Source organism: Pelecanus crispus, chromosome Z, assembly GCF_030463565.1.
Source record: "Pelecanus crispus isolate bPelCri1 chromosome Z, bPelCri1.pri, whole genome shotgun sequence".
Taxonomy (NCBI): Eukaryota; Metazoa; Chordata; class Aves; order Pelecaniformes; family Pelecanidae; genus Pelecanus; species Pelecanus crispus.
The window spans coordinates 28,387,594-28,413,562 of NC_134676.1; the positions used below are offsets into that span (position 1 = coordinate 28,387,594).

Below are 25,969 nucleotides of genomic sequence, written 5' to 3' on the forward strand. Positions count from 1 at the left end.
CTAAATGATTATCAAGAAGAGCAGCAGCTTTTGAGCTAAAAGACAATGCTGGCACAAGAACAAGTATAAAACTGGCTAGAAACAAACTGAAGCTGGAAATTAGGAGAAGGATCCTAACCTTCAGGGAAATGGGGATCCAGAACACTTCAATCAGAGCACTGTGGGGGTGGAGGGGCAGAAAAGACAAATACATTTCAGGAAAAGGTATGTTTGTTAATTGATGGCTACAGTGCGATTGCTTCCAGTGACCCATGACATGAGTTGCTGTCCTGGCTTCTTACCTACTTACTCTTTAGGCCACATCATTCACCTCCCAGCCTTGATGCTTTACACGTTCAGCCTGCTAGATGTCTGAGGCAACCCTGTTATTTAACTGCTGCTGATAAACTACTTAGGACACCAAAGCTCCAGGTTGCACTGCAGCTTTTGAAGTATAAGTAGCACCAGAATTTAAAAAAAAAAAAAAAAAAAAGCATAACTTCCTGGGTGCTTGCTTATATGGTTCTATAAACGCATTATCTGACCATTTTACACTTTTAAATGTATTTATCCTGCAGTGCCTCAGATGCAGAGAAAGACTAACATGCATTCCCCAAATAGTGAAGTAAGGAGTAAGGAAATTTAAGGGTGGACTTCAAAAGTTATTTAGACACCTTTAAATGCAATGTCAAAAGCAAACTCAATCAGACTGAAGTGTTTAGATGCTTCTGAAAAATCCCCATGGGTGTTTATTTGCACCCTGAAATATTGAAACAACTTTGAAAAATTAGTCATGTGGGACTTCACAGTGACACACAGACACAGCTGAGCAGAGCAAAAAACTGGGAAACACGATCTCCCAGTACAGAGACTGGCACGTTAATCACCAGACCTTCCCACTTCTCCCAAGAGACAGCATATGCTAGTCTTGCTTTACATGAATTATTAATGCATATGGAAAAGTCTCATGGCAATAAGACCAGAAGTTCCACTGTCCTCCCTTAATTACTGAAAAATCATCATCCTTGTATATTTGTTGGTCCAGTATATATCACTGCCAGCACCCTGACATCTGCACAGCTTAACTCATATCGCTTGGTTATGTAGTAACTACACTGAAACAAAGTAATCTTTCACAAGCGTGATTTTAGTTGTACTTCTGTGGAAAAGAGATATTTACCTTATCTTTTTCAGACGTAAACAGCTTCAGAATAATCAAGTTGTTTACCATGTCAACATGGCCTTTTTCAGATGCCAGAAGAAATGGCTTTCTACCTTTCTAGAAAAGATTATGGAAAGAAACACAGTGTTATTGAAAGTAAAAATACTTTGCTTGCAGTTACTAGATATGAGACATACATATGTGTATGTGCATTCTGTATAAAAATTTATATATCATATGACTAAGTAGATTAACAAAAAAGCAGATCTACACAAGATGAGCAAGAATTAAAGAAAGATGCCATCCTTAGTTAGTGTAAAAAAACAGATTATGCATCTTGTATATCCTGAAGAAAATATTTGAAAACTGTTTGGAAATGGTAACAAGGTAGGAAATGTGCTCAAAATATTTATTTCTTAATTCTTCTCAGTATGAAAATATTCATCAAAAGAGCTGTGTCATTAAAAGTCTGAGGATGCTCAGAAACAGGCAGTGAAGAAGTTGCAGGATTTATTTCCATGGCATAACACATTTGATCTGAATTCTGCAAGCACAGACCAGGACAACCGTCTCTCTGAAGTTTCATCCAGGAGGCCTCAATTTAGTGCTGTACATTGTGGGGGTTTTTTGGTGGTGGTTAAACTAACAAAAACTTTTCCAACTGTTTACAACTCAACTGCAGAAAGTCATCTTTACATAAAACCATACCACTGGTCAAAGAGTGAGGCCATTAACCAATTAGTTAGACAGCCTCACTGTCTGAGAGTGGCCTATATTAAATGTCTAAGAAAAAAAAATGCAAGCAACTAATAGATAATTATGACATAACCTCAACATAAAGAAGATTCTTCTTCACCTTTCTTTTCCCAAGACCTAAACCACAAAGGTTTGTTCTGTTAAATTAACTCTGTTTTGTCAGTCTTGTCACGTGTAGAAAGAATTCAGAATTTTGCAGCATTGGGTCAAGACAATTCAAGTCTCAAAAGAAAGAATGGGGGAGCTTTGTTCTTTTGGTGATAGATCCTACAGGAATAAATATTCCTCACGTAAATACAAAATATCCTACTTAGCTAAGTAAACCTTCAAAGCAAGATCCCAACATTGTGGGAAGGAGAAATAAAAACACAGCAAACTTGATGAGGACAAGGCCCTGGCAGTGTTGAAGAGTTGGTGCACCTCTGTAGGACGACTGCACATAGTTTTATGCTCTACGTTGGCAAAATATGCCCCTGTTGGCCATAACTGGCAGGTTTTGGTAAGGGCAGGGGGCTGTAAGGGTGAGCTGTGTGGCAGAAGGCCAGAGACTTCCCTGCGCTGGTCACAGCTATTTCCAGCTGGCTCCACAACGGACAAAACTGACCCACCATGTGTCAGCACTCAACCTATCACAGAAGCACATGACACCTCTGTGAAAACATATTTAAGAAAGGGTGGTCACTGCTACAGCAAGGATGCACAAGGGGAGATACAGGAGACGTGAGAGGATGCAAGGGAGGAGACACAGGAGGAGGTACACCTACAGGGTGACTGCAGCTCACTGAAGAACCCTTGCTGAACCAGAGGAAAAGAGTAAGAAACAAAGAACGGGGAAAAAAAGAAAACCACTGTGGTCTGACCCCAACCTCCTCTGCCTCCCATCACCTCACCAATGGGACTGAGCCTCACATGCAGCAAAAGCAAGGAGCGCAGGGAGGAGAGGTGTCTGGAGTTCAGCTGAGACAGGCAAAGAGGGAGGAAAGGTGTTTCCCCTAAGTGCTTGTCTGGCTGTTTGTCTTACTTGTTTCTCAATACCCAAATTAGTAATTAAATGTTTATATAATTGGCAATACACTGAAATTCATTAAAATTCCCCAAGTCAAGATTGTTTTGCCCACAACAGATGCCTCATGACATCAAAGAAATAAACAGAAAGAAACATACTGTACCCCATCAGGCTTGTTCAAGTCATTCAGATGAAGATCTTGGAGAAAATAATCAACTATTTTAACGCTGTTGTTCTGAGCTGCAAAGTGCAGTACATTCATTCCTTCCTGAAAAACCGTAAGCAACTCTGTAAGAACAAGTTTGATTTTTTTCCAACACAAACACCTTTAAAGTTGGTAAAAAATTGTCATCAACAAACCTCATTCTTAGCCTTTTGATCAGCGCCTGCTTTAACTAATTTTCTCATTATATCCAGATTTCCACTCCAAGCTGCAAGATGAATCACTGTCAGGCCATGCTTCAAATAAAATGATAAAGGCAGAAATTACCACCAAAATACCTCAAGCCAAATTTCTTTAAATCTTTTTGATTAATTCAGTGTATGAGTGGGTTCTGCTCTGCAGGCTCTTAGAAAATCAGTATTAACACCTAGCAGTGTGAGTGGGATTCATCTCACTTAAATTAAGCTAAATGTCATGCATCAAGACCTAGCTAAATGTTCAGGCTGCCCCTCTTCTTGACAGGTCTGACATCTCCAAAGGACTCTGCATTCTCCCTTTATGTAGCTGTAGACAGCCATAATAAGGTCTCGCCCTTACCATTCTCCTCCCAAGGCTGAGCAGACCTGGCGCTCTCAGCACCTCCTCGTACACCACGTGCCCCAGTCCTAGTCATCCTAGGGGCTCTGCACTGGACTCGCTCCAGCTTATCAATGTCTCTCCTGTATTGGGGAGCCCCGAACTGGGCACAGCAAGCAGAAATTGCAGTGGAAAACAGTGGAAGGCAATATGGAACATGCATCTGCTGTACAGGCTACAAGAATAAAGCTGGGCTTGGGCAAAATTTGTGACTGTGGCTCAAAAGTCTGCCCTGAAAAACCTCCCAACTCTGACCAAGGAGAAAAAGTAACTAGACCCGATAGCCTTATACAATGAAAAGACTAGCCTGGTGGATGAGGGGAGAGAAATGAGTGTTTATCTCAACTTTCATAACAGTTTTGACACTGTCCCCCATGGCATCCTTGTACACAAAATGATGAAGTACAGGCGTAGACAAACAGATATACCAAGGTGTACTGAAAGCCAGGTGAACTGCCAGGCCCAAAGTGTTCTGATCAGCAGCACAAAGTCCATCTGGAGACCAGTCACTAGCAATGCACACTGGGCATTGATCCTAGGTCCAGTACTGTTTAACATCTTCATTAATGACCTGAATGATGGGGCAGAGTGCACCCGCAGCTAATTTATAGATGATACTAATTTGGGAGGAGTGGCTGATGGACAAGATTGGTGTGCTGCCATCCAGAGGGACCTTGATAGGCTGGAGAAATGGGCTGACAAGAACCTCATGAAATTCAACAAGGGGAAATGCGAAGTCCTGTACCTGGGGAGGAGCAACCCCAGGCACCAGTACTGACTGGGGTCCAACTGCCTGAAAAGTAGCTCAGCAGAGAAGGACCTGGGGCTCCTGGTGGACACTAAGTTGAACACGAGCCAGCACTGTGTCCTTGCAGCACACGAGGCAAATGGCATCCTGGGCTGCATTAGGAAGAGCACTGCCACCTGGGCAAGGGAGGTAATCCTTCCCCTCTACTCAGGTGAGACACACCTGGAGTCCCATCCAGTTCTGGGCTTCCCAGTATAGGAGAGACATGGACATACTGCACAAGAGTCTAGCAAAGGGCCACTGCGATGATTAAGGGACATCTGACATATGAGGAGAGGTTGAGAGATCTGGGACTGTTTAGCCAAAGAGGGCTGAGGTGGATCTTATCATTGTGTATAAATATCTGATGGGAGTAAAAACGATGCAGCCAGATTCTTCTCAGTGGTGTCCAGTGACAGTGAAAGAGGCAATGGGCACAAACTGAAGTACAGAAAGATTTACTTAAATATAAGAATTTTTTTTTTTACTCTAAGGATGATCAAACACTGGAATCAATTGTCCGCAGAGGTTACGGCGTCTCCATCCTTGGAGATAATCAAAACCCAACTGGACCTAGCTCTGAGCAACCTGCTTTTCATGAGCACGTTCTGAGCAGGAGGCTGGACTAGGTCATCTCCAGAGGTTCCAACCTCATACAGTCTGTGTGATTCTGTGCATGGACTGTTTGGTAGGGAGGAGTCTGGGAGGAGAAAAGGAGGCATAAGGGTAGCAAAAAGGTGGGTTCAGGAAAAGAGGGAAAAAAAAAAAAAGGCAAATAAGCTGGAGAACAAAAAGGGGAGTATCTTGTGATGTCCATGATCTTGTGATTGTGGACTCCTGCTGATGGTGGTGAAGGTGATCTCTGAACCCAAGCTCCTGCTGATATAAGAAGGGACCGCCTTGGACTCTCCTGCCGGACCCTCCATCAGGTCCATGTCTGAATGAGCTGGGATGGTAGGATGGATAAGAAGGGATAAGTTTGTACCTTGATATTAAGTGCAGATGGACAAGCAATAGAATTGCAGATTAGTAGTATAAGATTTCTTTGCAGTAATGTAATTGTGTATCAATGCTAATACTGATAATAAGCAATAGAACTGTAATTCAACCACTGGAACTTGGAGTGATATAATTGTGAATTAATACTACTAATAATAGTGGTGTGTTTATTAGCCAATTAATGTATTATTGGTTTCTTAGAGATGTGCTGCTTAATGAATAAACATCTTAACTATCTCCATGAGTTATGTCAAGTCTCCAACATAATGGTGGAAGAACCACACATCTGCTGCTAAGAATGCTATTGTGTGGTTTTAATCAGCTTCCTTTTTGTACTGAGAAATGTTAAGAATGCTTAAGACCTTACACTTATTAATACAAGAATTATGTCAGAAACTGAAACGGAGTAAGAAATAAAGTCATAGTATCTTAATTTATTTCTTGACAATTGCAAGATCAAACCGATTGCCAGAGAGTACATGAATCACTGTCAAATACAATATGTAATGTCATAATATTTAAGCTCTGTAAGCTAATTATGATGGATTGTTTCCAATGGTCTTTCAAGAAAGATAATTAACAAGATCTAAGAATTAAAGACAACTAATAATTAAAAGGTAATCCTTAATTAGAATGAGATTCTGAGTGTTTAATAGAACTGCAACATGGGGGGAGGGTCTATATTTCCAAGCTGGCTTCAATGCACCCTATCAGGGTAATTAAAAAGACCCATAAAATGTTTTGAGTCACCTTATTGCCTCAACAAATCTGGAAGATAGCCACTGAAAAATAATTTGCCATAAAGAGTAATTTACAATAGTTACAGAATAAAATTACATTAACACTATACCCAGTGGTACTCTGTAAGATCCAGGGATCCATTTCTTAACTGTTGCTATAGAGAGCACTACTACTTAAAGAAAACTGTCCACTTCTTGCAGAACCACCCTATTAGCATCTATATCACAGACTATTAATTTTGGAGCACTTCGTTTAGGCAAAGTCTTCCAGCTTGCCAGACAAAAGGGAAACATTTCTTGCAACAGTGCAGGATTTGCTTAGGAGGTGATAGGGTCCGGAAAGATGGCCGTACTTCTTCAAAGCAGCATGTGAGGTATTCACTGACAGGGCAGCTTGGGAGAACAGTTCACAGCAACTCAAGCAGCACTAACGAGGAGGTGGTAACCTACACTGCAAGCACATGCCCAAGCCAGGAGCTGCTGGTAACTGGAACTGACAGGTCTCTCTCCTCTTATTTCCATTCCAACACAATGTGAAAACAAGGCAGCTTTCTCTCTCCACCCTCCACAACCTGGAATTTGTCTTACTTACAACTTAAACACTGCTACATATGGTGGATAAGGAGAAAGAAACAAACAGGGGGAAAAAAGGTAAATGATTCATCTATTTTCATTAATCACTTCATTGGAAAACTCCTAGTTTGAATAGCCTGTTTAAAATCTTGCACTGTGGATCACCATCTGGCCCAACCAAATCAGCCATGCACTGCTAAACTCTTTAATGTGTTGGAGGCTGCAGAGTAGCTGACAGTTTTGCATTAAGCGACTCAAAAAAGGAGGGAAAGAACACAAGGAGTTACTCTCTGAGCTCCTACTAATCCCCAGAACTAACTTTTACTTTTAGTGATTGCTTCCCTATAAACTGGCCAATGATTAACACACGACTACCACAGACAGAGTATTTGCACAAGTAGCTTCAACCTTCCCTGCTGCTCATTCAAGTATTCATCAATAGCCAAAGCTCTGGGCAATGTGTTTTTCCTCTAACAGTATGCAGCCTTCAGACAAACTGAAGCACTTAAAGCAAGCACAATACTTTGCAAAACAGGAAGCATAAAGGCAAATACCTACTTTTACTTTTCCCCTAAGGTGTTCCTATACTGTGTGAATCAAAACATGTAAACCAGCTTACCTGATCTGCCATATCAAGTCTAGCTTTGTGATGGAGAAGAAAATCCACCACCGACATATGACTTCTTGCAACAGCAAAATGGAACGCAGTGCGCTTCAGCTGAAATAAGCAAAGCTTTGGTTGTTAGGTCCATAATACAGTTCTTTTCCTTGTGCAGGTGATCAGGATTTCTGAAATCTCTGACTATTAACAAATGTATTTGTTTATATATATACATTTGCATATTTCTCCTTCAACAGTCACACTTGATCTTTATCTGCACTTTTGTTCCCTTGGATAGAATTTAGGTATTGATCTTAAAAGATTTTTTGCAGAACCAGAACGATTTATTTACTCTGCATAGTATCATCCCTTCACTGAAATTCACTGAAATGTCAAAGTGGGATTAAGTAATCATATACTGCCTAGAGGAGATGCATGCAGTACAAGAAGCATCCATGTTTACTATTTTATTATATGGTTTGATTTGAAAAGCTGAGGACTAGACTTACACAATTAGATTTCCTTTTGGTATCCTCCTTGCTTTTGACTGTATCTCTGCAATGCATGATGATATTCCTCCCTCCCTCAGTATTAGTCACTTTCCCAGACTGAGTCATTATCTATGTAAATGAAAGCTTCCACCTTGCAAACAGTGAGTAATTTTACACAGGTGAATACGCTCAATGCTTATCAGGAACACTTCATTAATTTTTCATTAAAGTAATTAATGGTGTGAATTTAAAAGGGATTGGTTAAATTGAATTAAACTTTAGTGGAGTGAGTTTTGCTTCCAGTTAAAGTGAACATAACTGGGTTTAACATAACTCACTGAGAGTTTCCATACAAGGATATATAAGTGATTTAACCAATTAACTTTAAAAGTCAGTTTGGATTTGTTCTCTTATACTTCTATGCAGATCAGCTGACTTACCCATGTATAAGTCTAAATTTACAGCTATATGCATTAAAAGCATAAAAAGGTGGGATTTATGACATGCATTTATGCCAGAAATAAATTTCTAGCACAGAAATAGTTCCATCAACAAAACTCACCTTTTGGCAGCCTTGCCTGTTTGGCTTGGGAGTACAGGGGCAGGAATGATCAACATGAACAAAAGAATGGTTTTGCCAGTATAAGGTACATCCTCACTAAGAGAACCAATCAAAGCACAACACCCACGTAGCTATGCTAGTAAATCTCTTATACTATAGGTCTGATTTAAAGATGACAGAGTAAAGATTCAAACTGCTGGACTGGAAAAGTATTTAGTTTAATTTCCTGAATTCCGGAAAGCAATAAGGAAGCAAAAACTATTTTTAAGTGACTTTTTAGAGCACTGTGTAATTGATGGGAACACTCCCATTGTTCAAGAGATGTTTACTCGAAAGAAATTTTTGTGTCCCTCTCTTTTTCACAAACAAACCAAGGAATGCACCTGTACTATTGCCTCAATTCTGCAGTGGGGAAAAATGCACGTGGGCATGGGAAGCTATTTTTTTTCAGAACCCATGATTAAGTAATATTGGATGTTCATGGGTGGATGATTTATACGTAGGCACTGAGGGCAAACTATTCTCCACAACTCCCAGATTAATATCACAACTGCTCCATTGCTGTTGAACTACCTCTTATGTGGAACACAGCACTATATTTTGTTACTGTGAAGCATGTATACATCCTCAGATTTTACGACTAGAGCTGATGTCAGCATAAGAAATGCATTTTCATCTGCCTAGGGTAAATATGAACTCTGATCTCAGCATGGAGGCAGAGGACGTGGTAGAATGCTCCCTTGGTTCCATACAAACTGAATGGTAACACTTAGTGCTTGAAATTTGTATTGCTAGCAGCATAAATTCATTCTCAAAGTGACTCTGATGTTAAGTCCTCCTGCTCTGAAAGATGGGGAACTCGAGAAATTAGTCACCCAGGAACAAAGACTAAACATTAGAGCACGGACCACAATTCACAAGTCCTTAGTTTCGAATGTGATGTACAGGCTAGTGGCTAAATACAAAGACCTGTGAGTTATGATGCACAAATTCTATTGCCCACACTGGATGTGTGAAATGTTTCTTAATCAGGTCCTAGAAGAGACTCCCGCAGCCTCACTGCTTTGCAGTTGACAGGGCTAGCACACTGGGATTCCACCACGCAACCCCGAGGAGTCACATTTCAGATCAGTGATGTGTCAGAAGCTTCATACTCACAGTATCTACAGCATTTATATTAACATTCTTTTTAAACAGCTTTTCCATGGTTTCCAAATTGTTCATTTTAGCGGCATATTGAAATTCTCTCTCATCTGGCAACACTGCGGAAAAACATGATGAAAAAATTGTATTACTAAAAAACCAGCCATAACCAACTTAAGGGATGATGATACTGTTCTTAGCTTTTGTTATTTGTCCTCATTTCATATGTTGTGAGAATCATTTGTTTCTCATCACAGAAGTGTTCCAGGATTACATTCTTCTCCTCTAGAGAAATCTGGCTGATGTTTCTAGTTTCAACTTTTAAGTGCAAATAGAGGTAGACTTTTCACAGTATGGATTACCATTATTTGCACTGCTCACAGGAACAAGGGTTCATTTATGAAGCTCTTGCCATCTAAATGGGTCCCAAGGATTTTACCGGCATAGCAGTGAACAGTACAAACTGCAGCATTTATGTCCTATTCTTGGAAAAGTTGCTCTGTTTCAAAACAGAAAGCACCACCAAAATACATGAAAACGTATAGCAGTAGCCAAATGGTATGACCCAACTGAAAAAAAAACCAAACAAAAAACAAACCAACAAATATCCAGGAGTTTTACAGGGAGGGAAGAAAGTGTGTACTTGAACTCAAAATTTGGCCACAACGTGGAATTGGGACTTTCCTTTAATGTCTCAACCCAAAAATGAATATCTGTTTGGTCAACTAAAGCAGCTGCAGCATGCATTTAGACACCTAATATTCAGTAACTTTGGAAAATAAAATTCCAGTGTCTGATAACTGGTTTAGCTAACTTCGAGGTCAGAGTATTTGTCATGTTTCTACCTTAACATTTAATTAATCACTTAAAAGAAATTAGTGTAGCAGTTAAATCAGTTGCAAAAATGCTCGTAGATATTTTTAATTTCCTAGCATATCACACTTAGGAAGTTGATCAGTTGGACATCTTCTGTCTAGAATATTTTGGCCTGAAAGCCACTTGTCCAGTGATATCACCAAAGAGGACAGCACTCTCTGTTGAACTAGAAACTGCAGCAATTATCTGTTCCTTAGAAGCCTCTCATGCAAGTTCATCCTCCTGCATCCTAAGTTCATTAATGCACAACGAGAATACAGCTTGAGGCAGTATAACTGCAGAGCATACTAAGGAAAATCAGTATGGCATTCACATAATTGCATTTTACATGTTACCTATTATTAGAATCTCAGTGGGAATAATCATAGTTGTACTGTACAAAACGAGCTAGAAATTAAACTGGACACTTGCAAAGCTATTTCCAGTTTTCCTATGACATTATCTAAACACCTCAAACAACAGAAGCATCCACTCAAAATTCTCTGGAAATCGCAGAATATTACTTGCTTGTTTTACAACACGGGGGCACAGCCAAAAAAAAAAAAAAAAAAAAAAAAAAAGCAGCTGCAAATAAAAATGCATCCCTGGCATCTGTGACAAGGAACATGGCCAACAGCAAAATCAGCATCATTAACAGGGATCTTTGCAGAATAAATGCCTCACTCATAGTTTTCGTAGTCTACACTCTTAAAGACGTACCCAGCAGAGCTTTCCACTACCTTGATTTCAAACACAGGGGAACCAGTGATGGTAGGATATCTTGCTCAAGGCAAATTTGTGGCATACATGGAAAAGAAATGTAGGGCACCAATTAGCTGCAATAAGTTATAATTAGGCCACATTGATTCCTACTGACTGCTGATGAACGCTCACACATGTATCTTGTATGAGGATGCAAAGGTAAATGCTGTTGCATCTCAGGACATTCAGCAACAATCCCAACAGTTTACTTGCACTGCCTTCAAGAAACAAGAGAAAATGCTATTTCTTTACTGTATCTGCATCGGCAAGGACAGTTTTGCTGTAGTTCTGACAAAGAATTAATGGCTGATCCTTTCTCTCCTGTCCACAAGTCATGGATTGGCTGTATGCTGCTAAAAAGACGACCTTTTGCTCTGGGTGTGATGTTTCTTAATAATTTCTCTCTCTTAATACCTCTTAATTCAGGAGTTAAGAACAGTGGCAATCCAGACACACCACGGCACTGACTTGCTGCACAACCTTTTGCTGCTTTTGCAAAATGATTTTTTCATGCATGAAGTTACAGGAGTATAGAGCTGTCAGACTACAGATTTATGGAAGCTTCCTATCCAAGCTGGGGTTTCCAGGATTTGGCACTCCTTGCATTATTAGCAATCCCTCTATTTTCAAGTAACAGCAGCAAATGATTATCTATTTGTGGCTGTCAATCTTTTTGGGGGGTTGTTTTCTTTGGCTTCATTCAAAATGTCTGGCTTATTACCCTACGGGTTAAATCACAACTATGTAATTATATTTATATTATAACTATAATAGTTATATTTTATCAGTTGATTTCCTTTGTAGAGAGCCCTGTCTGCGGTGTATTGAACATCCTAACAGTAGTCCTCTCTTGGAAGGGCAAGGAAGTAAAAAGATGCAGAAAAGTAAATCGCTTTTTTTGACCTGAAAACAGAGTCTTCCTCAACAGAAACTCAAGCTTTGAGGTACCTTCACTTTTTCTTTCCTCATACTTAAGTCTTATTTTAGTGGCCTCAATCTGTCTTTCAGGAACACCACAAATAAGGATGGCTTCCAATGAAGTAAAAAAGTGCACCAGGGGTTTCAGTACTCACAGGCAATGGAAATCTTTCCACCCCCCCATTCCCCTTATTTTTAATTTCCTGTTGTGGTATCCACAAGATTAAATCTGTCATTGTCTCAAAAAGCACATGGAAAAAACCCAGGACTTTGAATTGGCTGAAGAGTTCCGAGGAGGTAAAATACAAAAATAATAACAGTATTCAGATTCAAATGACAACAAAATTATTTTTACTCTATTGTTTCTAAAAATTAAACCATATATTTAATGGTTTGGTATAATTTTCAATGTTTTCTCTATGTTTTCTTGTTTGTTACCAGAAATAAAATGACTAGGGCGAAGTAGTCACGTTAAGTCATGTAGTCTTGTTAAGTCACGAGAATCTTTTTCTAAAATAAATGTTTTCCAATTCAAAGAAGTCATGGGAAAAACTACCTATTAAGTCCAAGAGCGATATTTTATTCATTTCTTTTCTTTATCTGCCCTCTTTGCTAGCCTGGAAGCAGGAGGCACGGCCCAGAAGAACGGCTTCTGGCTGTCACGCTGTAATCACAGGACAGGGCTGTGGCAGGGTTTAACCATTACCGCTCGGTTTCCACAAATAACCCATTTTCAGTAATCGCAGCCCACGCCCGAGCAGGCTGTTCTTTCACAAACCCATTTACAGGATGAAAGCTGGAGACCCCGTCACTGGGAGGCGTGCCACTTGAGTACAAGGTGGCCAGAAGGCCCTCCCGATTTCTGTGTGCCCCCAAAATGGGGGCCCCGATCGGTTGTGAAACTGTCGACAGGTGCTGAGCCCCCGGTGTGTGACTAAGGCCAGCAAGCCCCCTCGGACAGCTCCAGGGCTGAAGTTAACGCAGGGTGCCGGGCAGTTTGCAGGACCCATCTCTTGGAAGGCGGACGTGCCAAACCCCAGCTCCCCATCCCACATCCGCAAGTCCTCACTGGTGTCTTTTACTACATATAACGCAGCTCACGTTTCACCTTCTCCTCTTCCCCCCACCGCCACTCATTTTGTTCTTTGGTCAAGGCAAAAAGGGGGCTCGGGTGGGCCCCACCATCCCGGCCGCCCCGACGGGGCCTGGTGCGCTGCCCCCGGCCGAGGCAGCCCAGGCCTGTGCCGGCCGCAGCGCGGGGCCCGGGGCCACCGCCGCCCGCTGGCTCGCCTCGCCTCGCCGCCGGCCCCCGCGCACTCACGGCCGTCGTGGCTGGCTGCCGCCGCTCCCGGCGTGGCGTCCTCCCCGACGAGGAGCAGGCGGCTGAGGGCCTTCATGGCTGCCATGGCTCGGCTCCTCTTCCTCCTCACACCCCCCGGGCCGGGGCGCCGAGGGAGGTGCCCTGTGCTGGCCCCGGCAAACCGGTTCCCGGGGCTGAGTGGAGCGGAGCACACCCAGCGCTTGGCCACATCAGCCGAAGGGGGAGAGGCGCAGAGCACCTTTCGGAGTTTGCTTTAAAAGAAACCAGGAACTAAATACACAGAATTCTCTTGATACTAGCTAGGCACCAAACAGGGTCATCCTTGCGCAATCCCCCCCCAGGTCTTCCTGGGGACTGTTTCGGGGGGAAATTCCTCTTGGGGGTTATTCCCACTGCTGTCAAACAGTGTTCACGGGACTGGAAAGGGTGACTGTCCCTGCTTGAATACTGATAGTCCTGCATTCTTGGAGCTACTTCTCCAATATTTATTTTGAAATGCTAGCAATCTCAAAGGCTGTTTTTTACAGTAAAATTTAGCCTAGTCACTTTAAACAATTTTTATGCCCTGTCTCAGAAAATCAGTAGATGGATACACCTTGATACTTGATACACCTCGGTCTGATAAGACAGTTTCATCAACTGTACTTCCAGTAGATGGAAAGCTTGACGCAGCCTTGGGATGCGAGAGACTGAGGTGCTTCTGCCATAAATTTGGGCAGAAATATGCACGTGCAGTAGCAGTATTGATCCAGTCACAAGACTCTTCACCTTTAGGTAGACAATACTTCCATTTGCTTTTGTCCGAGTCCAGTCAAAATCAATACACGCATCCCCAAAGGTTCAGCTGTTGTGAACTGACATACTGAGATCCACCTAATCTACCTATTTCTCAGTTTTTCTTGAAGTCCACTGTCACTTTTGGTCTACTGAAGCCAGCATTGATATTTCATTTCACATAGACAATGATTTTCTGAGACAGGGCATAAAAATTGTTTAAAGTGACTAGGCTAAATTTTACTGTAAAAAACAGCCTTTGAGATTGCTAGCATTTCAAAATAAATATTGGAGAAGTAGCTCCAAGAATGCAGGACTATCAGTATTCAGCCTTACACAACTGAAGACAGACTTGAGTTCCTTCACTATATTTTTTCTTTGTAATTAAGTTACACAGTCATCTTAACTTCCAAGATTATTAACACTGTACATGTCCATGGTAAAATTAATCCGAAAGACTCAAGACTTTGTAAATTGAGCAAATTTGGATACAAAACTACTTGCTCAGATTCTGCTTACCACACGTGAAGAGATTTCACAGTTCTTTTCTCCTTTAAACATTTTTAATAGAGTCAGGCTGTGATATATAAGAATCTTTACACTTGATACACCTCGGTCTGGTAAGACAGTTTCATCAACTGTACTTCCAGTAGATGGATGTTACTCAGCTGAAAAAACTGTGAAAATAAACCCAGAGTGAGAAGAACAAATAACTTATTTAGCTCTAGCTGAATCATAGAGGTTTCACTTTTACTTGCTTCCTGTGAGTCAAATGTTCCAGCAAAACTTACGAGTTTTATTTCTGTATGTTGACTGGGCTAGTAATACAGACCCACTGTTTTCAACATTAGTGCTCCTTTTCGAAATGTGAGACAACTGACAACTGTGGAATGATTAGGTCTGCCTACAAAGCTGGCACCGAAGGAGGAACAGGTTTGCAGCCTCACACAGAGCACGCGTTAATAGTGTGAATCTTTAAACCAGGATCATAATTTTTCATACAGTCTGGAAACACCAGCTGCTAGTTTCCACTTCTAATTACTATCACACAATACTATTTCAACTTTGCCAATACAACTATATTTTATGTGCTCAGACTTTGCAAATAGCAAGTTTACCACAGTCTCTAACCACTTCCCACAATCTTGACTCTTTCAAATGGCGCCAGCAACCTGCAGAAAAAAGACTCATGCAGAAACTAACAGAGATGCAGAATCCAGAACAAGGTGCAGAGCAAGGGAGTACTGGAACATCTTCCTCACTTGCCTTCACAAAGCCCTCTCTCTGCCAGGAACCCAGAGCATTTTTTTAATATTTAAAATAACAGTAGAAATAAATACATAAACAAGTAGAACCAATATAAAGAAAAAATGTCAGGTAAGACAAAAGCATGTTGAATAGTACATAAAGAAGAAAGAGGAACAAGCAAAAATTATGTCCTGTAACCAAATGTGAGATTTGAAGATGAAGTCAAGGCAGTGAGTATTATGTTTTTATTAAACTGTGTATCAATCTGTACAGATTTTACGTTAAGGTCAATTATATAACACACACTAAGAAAAATGCAAAACAAAAACATTGCTTACAGAGTCTTCTCCATATGAACTGAGATGAAAACTCGTATCACGGAAGTTTATGACAATACTGAATTGTGTACTGAAGCCCTTCTTCAGATAAAAACAGTAATAAATGTAGTATAAGAAACTATAAGGAATAGAAAAAAAAAAGGGCTTCTGTTTTGCACTGAATTAAATTTACATGGAAAACATTAAAACCATCTCACCAAGCACTTTCTGTAAACACAGAGAATCACCTTTCCAAAAGGTGTATTTTTACACACAACTCAAAAGACAGACATTTCTGGCCTTAGAATCATGCTGTGAGTTTTATTTCCACATTAACTCTAACCTACTCCACAACTTTAACTTCATGACACTCAGATCACTCTATGACGCTTTTTTTTTTTTAAACAGATGGTAAGAGAACTTCCAAGGCTAAGCCAAACTAACTTCATTTGCTCAAGCACTTACAGTGGTTTACTTTTTGCTAAGTAATGCATATGTAAAAATACACATTTTAAAGAAATACACACTGACAAGGTGATACTTAGATTCTACACTTTATTGAATCAGACAGATACAAACTAGTAAAGGGTCACATGTTCACTTTCTAAACAGCAGTGGTAGTTTAAGTTATTGTTCCCTCAGTTGTTTTTATGTCTTTCTACCAAGTTTCCAGCTCCTACCCCTGTCAACAGACCAGCTCATGCTGAATGCTCACTGACTTGGCTTAGAAAACAGTCAACTGAGTCAGCTTACATAGTCTGAACTAGTCCAGCTGATTTGGTCCAGAGCAGATAAAGGAGCACTGACATGAATTCAAATGACAGAGCTGTGGTTACAGTGGCATCTGGCAAACAGATGAGCAGGTAGAGATGGTGAAATCATACCAGCAAGTCTGGAAACAAAAAAGCACGTTCCGGACTTAGCCTGGGCATCTAAAACATACCAGGTACACATTTGTTTGTTTAAAACCCAAGCAAACCCCAAAGTAATTCCAATACAGTTAAACAATGAAACAGATGCTTCTACAGTAGCCACTTCTTTTAAAGATTTTGCAATTAAAAAGCAGTTTATATTTCATACAGGGTTTGACATTGTTTGTATAACTTACAAGAAATATGCTGTCATCATAAATTATTTGCCTGATAAATACTGAATTACAATAAAATGTCTACATTCAAGCAATCTGGTGTGAACAGAAAGCATCTAAACAGAGTATTTTAAATATTTGCACTTTACAACTTCCTCCTTCCACATATGCACTCATAAAATATCATTTATTCAGAAATACAAAATAATTTTAAAGAGAAATATAGGTAAACAATAAGAAGGTTCAGCATCTTGCATATTTGCACATCATTCATATTATTATTGCACCATGAGACCTTTTACTTAGAGTAAATTTAGTCCTACTGATTGGTAACAATTTCACAATTGCGAAGAAAATTTAAGTTTTCAGTCTCTTTGGAAAGGCCAAGGTTCAAACAGCATTTGTCTGACTAACCTGGAGGAATCCTTCTCTCATCAACAGGTTTATAAACATTTTTAAAATCAGTGAAGTCATCCTGTATCTCATCGCAATGAGTCCTTCAGGGCTGGTCCAGCAACTCTTACTGAAGTAATTTTCCGTGACAACAACGAAAGCTTGACTGTGCTCTAAATTCTTGCTCTTTTCCTTTGAAACTGCAAGACTGGTCAATTTTTGTGTCCACTGAGAAGACGGACGTTCATAATCAAGCAACTCAGCTCTTCCTTGTTATCACACAGCTAATACCACAATTAAATTTGGTGTTGAATTGTCCAAGGAAGTGTCAGCCTGAGCTACTACGGTTACCATGGCCAATACAACCAACAGAGAAGACGGCAGGTCAGGTGTGGGCACAGTAAGGTGTGGGTCAGTAAGCACAGCGTTGCACCCTAGCTAATGATTCCTGCTTTCTAGGGAGCTTGTCCTACAGGCTTGCTCAATGGCAGCTCTAATCTCCCTGTTCTGCTTGTTGAACAGCAGAGAGAATTCATGAGGCTGCTCATGACTCTAACAAAGCTCCACATGTTCAATATAAACAAAGTCAAAGTGCTAGTGAATTTTGATTCTCGGGTATTATTTGCAAAAAAAAAAAAAAAATTACCTCAGTTTTACCTCCTCTTCTACCTCAAACTGCATGTTCTTTTTACACAGGCACGCAACGGCTCCAAAGTGACAGGCACCTGAACCCAGCCCAGCACCAATGCTAAATCAATTTGCAGTCATAAAACACTATGAAATACTTCATATAGAATATCTTGCTACACAGTCATTTAAAAAACATTTCAATTGTATGCTTGGAGTTGCTCGACTTGGCCTTTTTTGATACCGACTGTGAAGTTTTTAGTCCAGACCTAAAGTTACAGAAAGAAAAAAAACAGTAAGAGGTTAAAATATGCAATGCATACCTAAACAACTTGTACAACACTGAAAATTTTTCTAACCATTATTGTTTTAAAATGAGTTGTGTACTCAAGTTTCCAGAAAACTCTTACCTTTTTGTTCCTTGTGATGGATTTGTGCATTGCTGTCCTCTGCTTAAACCTCCTGAAAAGTAATTGGAAACAACCAAAATTAATTACTTCAATAAAGAAAGAATGCTTCAGAAATTACATACACGGCAAAACTTTTAAAAGAACAGTTTTGGGTAAAGATTTGCTTTCCTTTTTTTTTTTTTTAAAAAAAAACCCAAACCAAAACAATGAATTTAATCTGTCTCAAGGAGTAGATAACATTTTATTATCTGCAGTTTGCATACTGTAGTTTCTATTAACATTTTTAAAAGAGAAAAACAAAAAGCCTTTAGTTTATTGAATTCTAAGGGATTAATTTGAACGCTGTTGTAGTTTTCTGAAATATTTCAGCATAACGAGGTTGATTTTCAAGGTGGTTGTTGAAAACTATATTTTAAATTTTTTTATCCTGCAGAGGGGAAAAAAGAATCTCTGCCAACAGCACGTTTTTCATTTAAACCAAAGCCTGTTTGCACATGTAACAACAGTACTGCTTATAAAATTATCTGTGCAAGAGATTCATTTTGTAAGTCTTAATTGTGTTCTGATAATTCTAACACACTAGCATATTAATTTCCTCTTATAGGGCTCCCAAGCAAGATTAGGGACAAGGTACTTCAAGCAGATACTTAACTATCTGCACTTGTCCTCTAATCTGGCCAAAGATTAACTGTTCATCAAAAAGAGAAACTACTTGAGTAAATATGCTACTAGTTTGGCATGGTACAGATGCAGTGATGAGATATATTTTATTAGATGTACAACAGGCTTGCAAGTTTCTGCCTTCATGCTTTAGTTCACCACCTCTCTATTTTTGCCAGCACATTACATAATGGAACTTTTCTGCCAACTGAACCTCTGAAACAATCCCGGTTGAAGATGTTTTCATTGGTTTTCACTTAAAACTTCAGTGGCCTTACAAACACCTTTCTGAACATGGCTGGGGGGTAGCAAACATGCAATTTACAGAAATGAGCAGTAATTCCTATGTCACCATTGTGGTAAATGAGAATGCACTGTGTAACTACCATCACATTCATAAATCTAGTTTGTCATGAAAACTGATTTTATATTTTTAAAATAAAAATGTTCACTCTTACACAGGCCTTACTCAAATGAACTTGTTGCAAAAATCTCAAAGCCCTGAAAAGTTCAAAGTATACCATTACCAAATTATTTTAATTATACAAGCAGATATTTTGAATAACCAAATATATCCTAATGCGCATACTCACCGACTCTATTTGAGTTTTCCATATTACAAGTCTTAGTAGGAAAATCTTTTTTTTCTGTCAGCTCCTGGATAAGGCCTTTATTTAAGCAGATATCCACATGTCTGTTAAATGACACAAGACTGGTGGTTTTCTGTTCTGAATTACAAACTGGACAAACCAGAACACTGTCATCTTTGGCTTCAAAGAAACAGGATGAACTAGTTTCTTCTGTATGCTCAGTCTTTTCACAATGGTCTTCATTGGCTTGTGAAATTCTTTTGGGGAAGAGACACTGCTTCATACACACATTTCTAGCAATATCACTGAGATTGCTAGGCTGTCTTTCTCTGTGAGGTTTATCAGATATTATCTGAGTGAATTTTTCTGTGCTATTGCTAGTAGAGTTGTCAGATATACTTGCAGACTGGTATGTTCCTGCTAATTGATCTGTTTTATTTTTTTGATATTCATCAAGATTTTCATTTTTAAATTGTGGAAGAAAGTTAAGAGTATTTTCTCTTGAACTGTCATTCTTGGCTATTTCCATGGTATCTTTAACAAGACTCCCACTGAGGCACTCATCAATATGCCTATTAAGCTCTTCCAAATTATTGCTGCTTTGGTCCTCAAAGCAAACAGGGCAGGTGAAGATCTTACACACATTAGAATTCTGTAAGTCTGTGACTTTCTTTGTTTCTTCCACAAAATTTGCTGCTGATTTCCTATCATGAAAGAGCTGCTTACCTACAGTGTCATTTGGAGAAAGATTCTCACTGTTTAGTTGCCTTGCAGCTCGCTTTTTATCAAAAAAACTCCCTCTGGAAGATGTTTCTGAATTTTTTGTGAAATATTCTTGGTTGGACTCCCCTTGCTGAAGCCTAAGAAAACCAATTTCCTTTCCTGATTTTAAGAAACTCGTAATGCTTTTTTGTTGGTACTTCTTCTCTTCTTCACTTAGAAATCCTGATACTCGTACACCTAATGATGAAAAACAAACTTATAATACCAATTTTATGAAAACTTTACACTAATTCTTAATTAACACCTTATGAGGTATACATCCACTCGATAAAAGTGCATTTTATCTCTACATGGGGGCTATACTACCTACAAATGTTAACAATGGATCACAAGGTCCAGACAATTTTATCAGACCCAAACACTTCCTCAACCATATAATTTCAATACCGATGAAGTTTTAACTGATTGTACCATAACATGAGGCTATAAACTTAATACAGTTATATAGAATTCAGTCTGAAAGAGAGTTTTACATGAAGTTTCCCAACCAAAACACTTCTTCAGCACATTCTGATACCATAGACAAGTAAGGTTTATATATCACTGAATAATTCAAGCAGAATGCATAAGCACCTGAAGCACACAGGTCTTAGAATCAAAACAGAGTTAACTTTTGACAGAAATTTTTAAATTTCTTGCAGAACATAGCATCTTTAAATCTGTAAGCACTTTTATTTAAATCATTTGTTTCTAAAAGAGGTTATGGACAGAAACTACCTGTTGCTGTGGCGCAAAGCAGATTTAAAAGCTCTTTTAAGGCAGCAGAATTAAGCACTGCTATGTGTTAAGATTCTACTTTCATGCCAATGTGTATGTTGGGCTAAGGGCTAAGAGGTGGTAGGAAAAATACAACCTCAATTAGTAAAGCATTCCTGAGTCACCATTCAGCACTCCATTTCACTTTGCAAAATCTACCAGGGTAACAGAGAAAGGATAAATCCACGTATACCAATTTTACCTTAGACTATGGTCTATTACTTTGATACATTGTAAGAACTAACTCTGAAAAGGAAGAGTGAGTTTGAAATATTTTACCCATAAGTCTTATCCGTAAAGGGTGAGGAGCAACACTATCAATTTCTGTTCCTAACAAGTCTTTTGCAACAGCAAATATTTCCTCCTCAGTAGAAACAGAAGACAGCACAGTTGAAGCTCTTGTTTTTACTTCAAAGTTCACATTCTTTAGCTTCAAGGTAACAGTTTTACCCTAGGCAAAAAAAAAAAAAAAAGAAAAAAAGAAAAAAAAAATTTTTAAAAAAGTTAAGCATGTCATATATGTAGCATCTAACAATTATTATGTAGCAGCTATATAAGGGCCCTAAAGCCACATTCAAGACTGTGTGCTTATCTGTGTACAGCAAGGGGCACTGCCAAGAATCTGTCTGCAAGATTCTGCACTTACTCCTAAACTACTGCCAAAGTTGAATTCTCTGAACTGGGTCATTTAGCTATGGTTTCCAGCAGACCATCTGCCACCAGTGCATGTTCAGTAGATTTCATGGTTTGGCTACAGTCACAACTTCTACCCTGTCTAGAAAAAAATATTTCCTTACTTGGAAGCTTTCAGCACCAGATACTTTTACTTTGCTGGGAAAACTACTAAGGATGCACAAGTGATAACCAATTAATGATTCGCTGAAAATTCCTTCCTCCTGAATGGTGCTATCAGAGCCATGCACAGCATCTGTGTTTGGCACAAACATTCCCCTAGCAACACCCTCCAAACCATTTGTGTGATTTAGTGTGTCCATCCCAATGTGAATAAATGGCACTCCTTTTGTTCTGGTGCCTTTTTAAGCTTAAGCCTTTGTCCTTCTTAGCTGATGATCTCCCTTTCAACCTGTCATCTTTTATGGCTGAAGAAGACTAATGACAATTATTTTAGGTCTTGAATGTTATTCCCTGCTTTACCATAAAGACCTCCATAGAAAATATGAACTGTTCTTTCCAGATAATAGACAGAAATTTGGGGAGAAGGAATACAGGGACTGTTCTTAGCATTCATACCACTGAATGGTAACTTGTCATCAAGTTTGGGACATGAACTTCTTAAACTATACTACTGGCTATTGACTGGATCCTGTATGAATACAGGAGAGAACCACAGTGTTTTAAATACATTAGTATTACATGATTGACCAAAGCACAGCTCACAGACAATCAGCTTTATTATTTGTATATAAACATTGCTTTTAGCACAAAATGTTTATATGCTAAATAACCTGGTTAATTAGTTTAATGTCTTCCATGCATATTATTAGATAGCCATCTGAACAATATCAAAATGCTGCCTAAATCATTCTAAACATCTGCAAATTAAAGAATGGAGACATCTGAAGATAGATTGCATGGTATGATGCTGCTGAAAGCATTCACACTAACACCGCATTTAATAAGTTTGAGTACAAAGTGTTGTCTTTTTGCAGGTAAACAGAGAATAATATAAATACCTTAAGTCGCTCTTTCTGTAGCTCTTGAGCGAGGTCTCTGCAGAGTTCTCGACACAAGCTGTACTGGTCTTCTGCTGTGTTTATTTCATTGAATGTTCTAAGATAAAGATATGATCTTTTTTTCAGTATGAATCCTAAAATTTGTTCAGTAGCTGCCATCTAAAAGTATTTTTTGTACAGTTAAACAGACAAAGGTTGTATAGGTTTGAGTGTTTACTTCAAGGCAAAATTAATACGAATATTATACAGAAAGGTTTGTGCACATCTATGTGTTTCAAAATGTTTGCAAAGCCCTTCAAATAATGAAATAATTTGGCTTCCAATTTTTCATTCACTATTTGAAAATGTATCAGATTTAAGGTCATTAATGCTTAAATATTTGCAAGAGAGAATACTAACACCAACTGAATTCACAGAGCCAGCCAAGTTATTTTTATTTAATCTCCTTTGTACAGTGCTATGTAACATCAGAAGAAAGAGAGGATTAGAAAGTCAACATCAGAGCCAAGAATCAGAAATAAATAATGCAGATGCTAAGAAAAAGATGCCAGCTAGGATAATTATGTCTAGCCTCAGAGGAGGAAAAACTATCTTTCTGCCAAAAATGTTGCTGACTGCCTTTGCTAGAGCTTCTTAGCAGGGGAATTACAGTATTATTTTTTTTGTTGTGCATCTGCTTTCTGGTAATAACATGAGAGGAAAGGCAACCTTCAGTTAGTAGTGGTTTTAAGAGAAATGGGAAGCAAAACTTACAGCCACCAGATGCTTTTGGAAAGGTCTTTCCAATGTTTCATGCCAGGCTTTATATTTACAAGTGTAAAGTCCCTATAGTTACACTGGATTTCACATCTCTAAGTTATATTCAGGTTTATGTGATCGTATTGAGAAGTCATCCTCTATTGGGATTCACATTCCCCTAAGAATGTCTGCATGGTGCCAGATAAGTATTTTACTGTGGGTCCCATGCCATTATCCAATGAGTAACTCGTGTTATCCTGGCAATGCTGCAGTGATTGGGAAGCTGTGAAAGTCCTGAGTTTGGAAGGGGCAGGATAGAGAGAATGCTATTTCAGGCCCCATATACACCTTTCCCCCATATAAACTAGTTTCCTGATCTCAGCAGCCCATTGACATGTCTGGTCTAAAACCATTTTCCTCAGGGGAAAAAAGGAGGATGAAAGAAAAGCAGAAAGGTGCAATAGGCTACTTAGACTACCTGTCTGCCTGCAAACCAGCACAAGATTACAGCCATAAATTTCTCAGCTCTGGTGGCACCAAACCTTATGGGACTTACTTAAGCTGCCCACAACTATTAAGTCTCAACAGGAATAAGAATCTTACTTTTCTAAGAAGAAACAACACATGAGGGTAGGGATAATTATTACGGTGCTCTACAGAGTCTCCTTGCAGTATTTCCTTTTTAAAAATAAACTTTTGGAAATTACATACACCACCTTCTTACAGAACTTCACACTGGTAAAAACTTAAAAGTTAGGAAATGTAACTGATTTTAGTTAACTATGCAACATTATTGTCCGCTTTGCAAGTTTACCTTATGCTATACTTACTATGCATGTGACTGCAAGCTACTAGACTGGTAGACAGTCAACTGGAACGTACAAAAAAATTCAAGTCCTTATGTATTTCCACCCTATATTATGGCTTAAAGACCCCTTTGATGCATTAAAGGGATTAGGAGAATCAGATGACAAGAAAAGAGAACACACAAACTGACAGAAGTACCTCCACAGTATTCTGAAGCCAAGGAAAAAAAAAATAATGAAAGCTCAAATCTAATTTAGTGAGCTTGTTGTGTATGCATATTTTTTTAACACATATAAATACACAATGAAATTACATGACTAAGAAAAGTATACACTACTTGGCATTAACTAGGTTTAGCGATTAATGAAATTTTTTTCAATATCGAAGAGGCATACCTTTCAGTGCTCATACTTTTTCTTTCTCCATCCCTTTAAAAAGAAAAACAATTTATTATACTCAGTTTACCTGGAATTGTTATCTTTTCAATAAACTGTGAGTCAACCAATCATGCTTTAATAACTAACGGCAGTCTACTCCATAAAATCTGCATGTTAACTTTTTCTACAAATCTTGTACATCAAGTTTAAGTTAGTGCAAAATGGAGAATGTTTTTTTAAAAAAAACCCTTCAGCTACTGTAGATGAAGTAAAGACATAGATCAGCCACAGACATCAATAAAAATGAACAGTTTGTTTAAAAAAAAACCCAAACAAAACTCCCCTCTCATATCAGAAGGAGTCTTATTTAAAAACAAAACTAACTACAAATCCTATGCTGTCTCATCTAGCTATAACTGTGAAGCACTGCCACTAGAATGCTCAACATACTATGTATATTTGAGTACGTTTATCTGAGGTATGATTTTGCTTTCTGTCTAAATTATTGCCTACGTTAAATGTGATGTGTTAAGGCTTTTTTTGTTTGTTGGTTTGTTTGGTTTTTTCTTTCCAGTTTTGATTGAGCATCCTTTAACAACTCTTCTGCATCTAAGGAGAACATTTTTTTTAGGTCCTTCTTCTGTTTGTAAGTATTAGAAATAACAAATTTGGTATCCTCAGGTTTTCCTAGAAGAAGGTGGTCAAAGACAATGACCAGAAGATAAACCATTTACTGAGAACTCATGTGTTGGTATGTTACGGGTTTGCTTTCTCCACAGTAAAATCACTGAAATGAAGTTGGTGCTAATAAAAACAAACCCAAGAAATAAATTTTTTAGACAACACCATTAAAAATGTGTTTCGCTTCACAATGATAAACTTGGCTTTTGAAATGCTCTTTTTTCTTTTTTTAAAATGTACTGGGAGACTTCCCAGACAGTACAACACCTAAACAGGGTGAATAAGGGCAGAGGGTGCACCAATTATTAAAGGACCATTTCAGGTTGCATTATCTTAACAGAAAAATGTATTTGCAAGCCACATTTTATCTTTTATCAAGTCACCTTCACAAAGTCAATCTTCCTGCATATTTTGTTTCAAGTCAACACACTTCTGAAAAAAAAAAAAGAACTACACAAAGATTTGTGCTAGCATATTACTGGTCTACAAACTGCAAACTGCATATATTACTTTGTAGTCAAATGGTAAAAATGTAAGATCTATTACTGTCAGAGAAGTAACAGAAATAATACA

General features: G+C 38.8%; 2 protein-coding genes across 3 annotated transcripts in view; both read right to left on the reverse strand.

Annotated features, from left to right (window-relative positions):
* Positions 1-13,530, reverse strand: part of ANKDD1B (ankyrin repeat and death domain containing 1B) — a 31,140-nt gene extending 17,610 nt beyond the window's left edge. Inside the window, exons 1-6 of the mRNA XM_075726897.1 lie at positions 13,455-13,530; positions 9,614-9,717; positions 7,421-7,519; positions 3,264-3,362; positions 3,067-3,171; positions 1,160-1,258 (exon numbers count right to left, since the gene is read on the reverse strand). Of these exons, the coding sequence (XP_075583012.1) occupies positions 1,160-1,258; positions 3,067-3,171; positions 3,264-3,362; positions 7,421-7,519; positions 9,614-9,717; positions 13,455-13,530 (582 nt within the window). The remainder of the gene's footprint in view (positions 1-1,159; positions 1,259-3,066; positions 3,172-3,263; positions 3,363-7,420; positions 7,520-9,613; positions 9,718-13,454) is intronic.
* A 2,804-nt stretch (positions 13,531-16,334) lies between these two features.
* Positions 16,335-25,969, reverse strand: part of POLK (DNA polymerase kappa) — a 36,764-nt gene continuing 27,129 nt past the window's right edge. For both annotated transcript variants that reach the window (XM_075727072.1, XM_075727073.1), the window contains exons 10-15: positions 24,734-24,766; positions 22,794-22,890; positions 21,379-21,550; positions 19,564-20,520; positions 18,311-18,362; positions 16,335-18,169 (exon numbers count right to left, since the gene is read on the reverse strand). In XM_075727072.1, the coding sequence (XP_075583187.1) occupies positions 18,085-18,169; positions 18,311-18,362; positions 19,564-20,520; positions 21,379-21,550; positions 22,794-22,890; positions 24,734-24,766 (1,396 nt within the window). In that variant the 3' untranslated portion in view covers positions 16,335-18,084. The remainder of the gene's footprint in view (positions 18,170-18,310; positions 18,363-19,563; positions 20,521-21,378; positions 21,551-22,793; positions 22,891-24,733; positions 24,767-25,969) is intronic.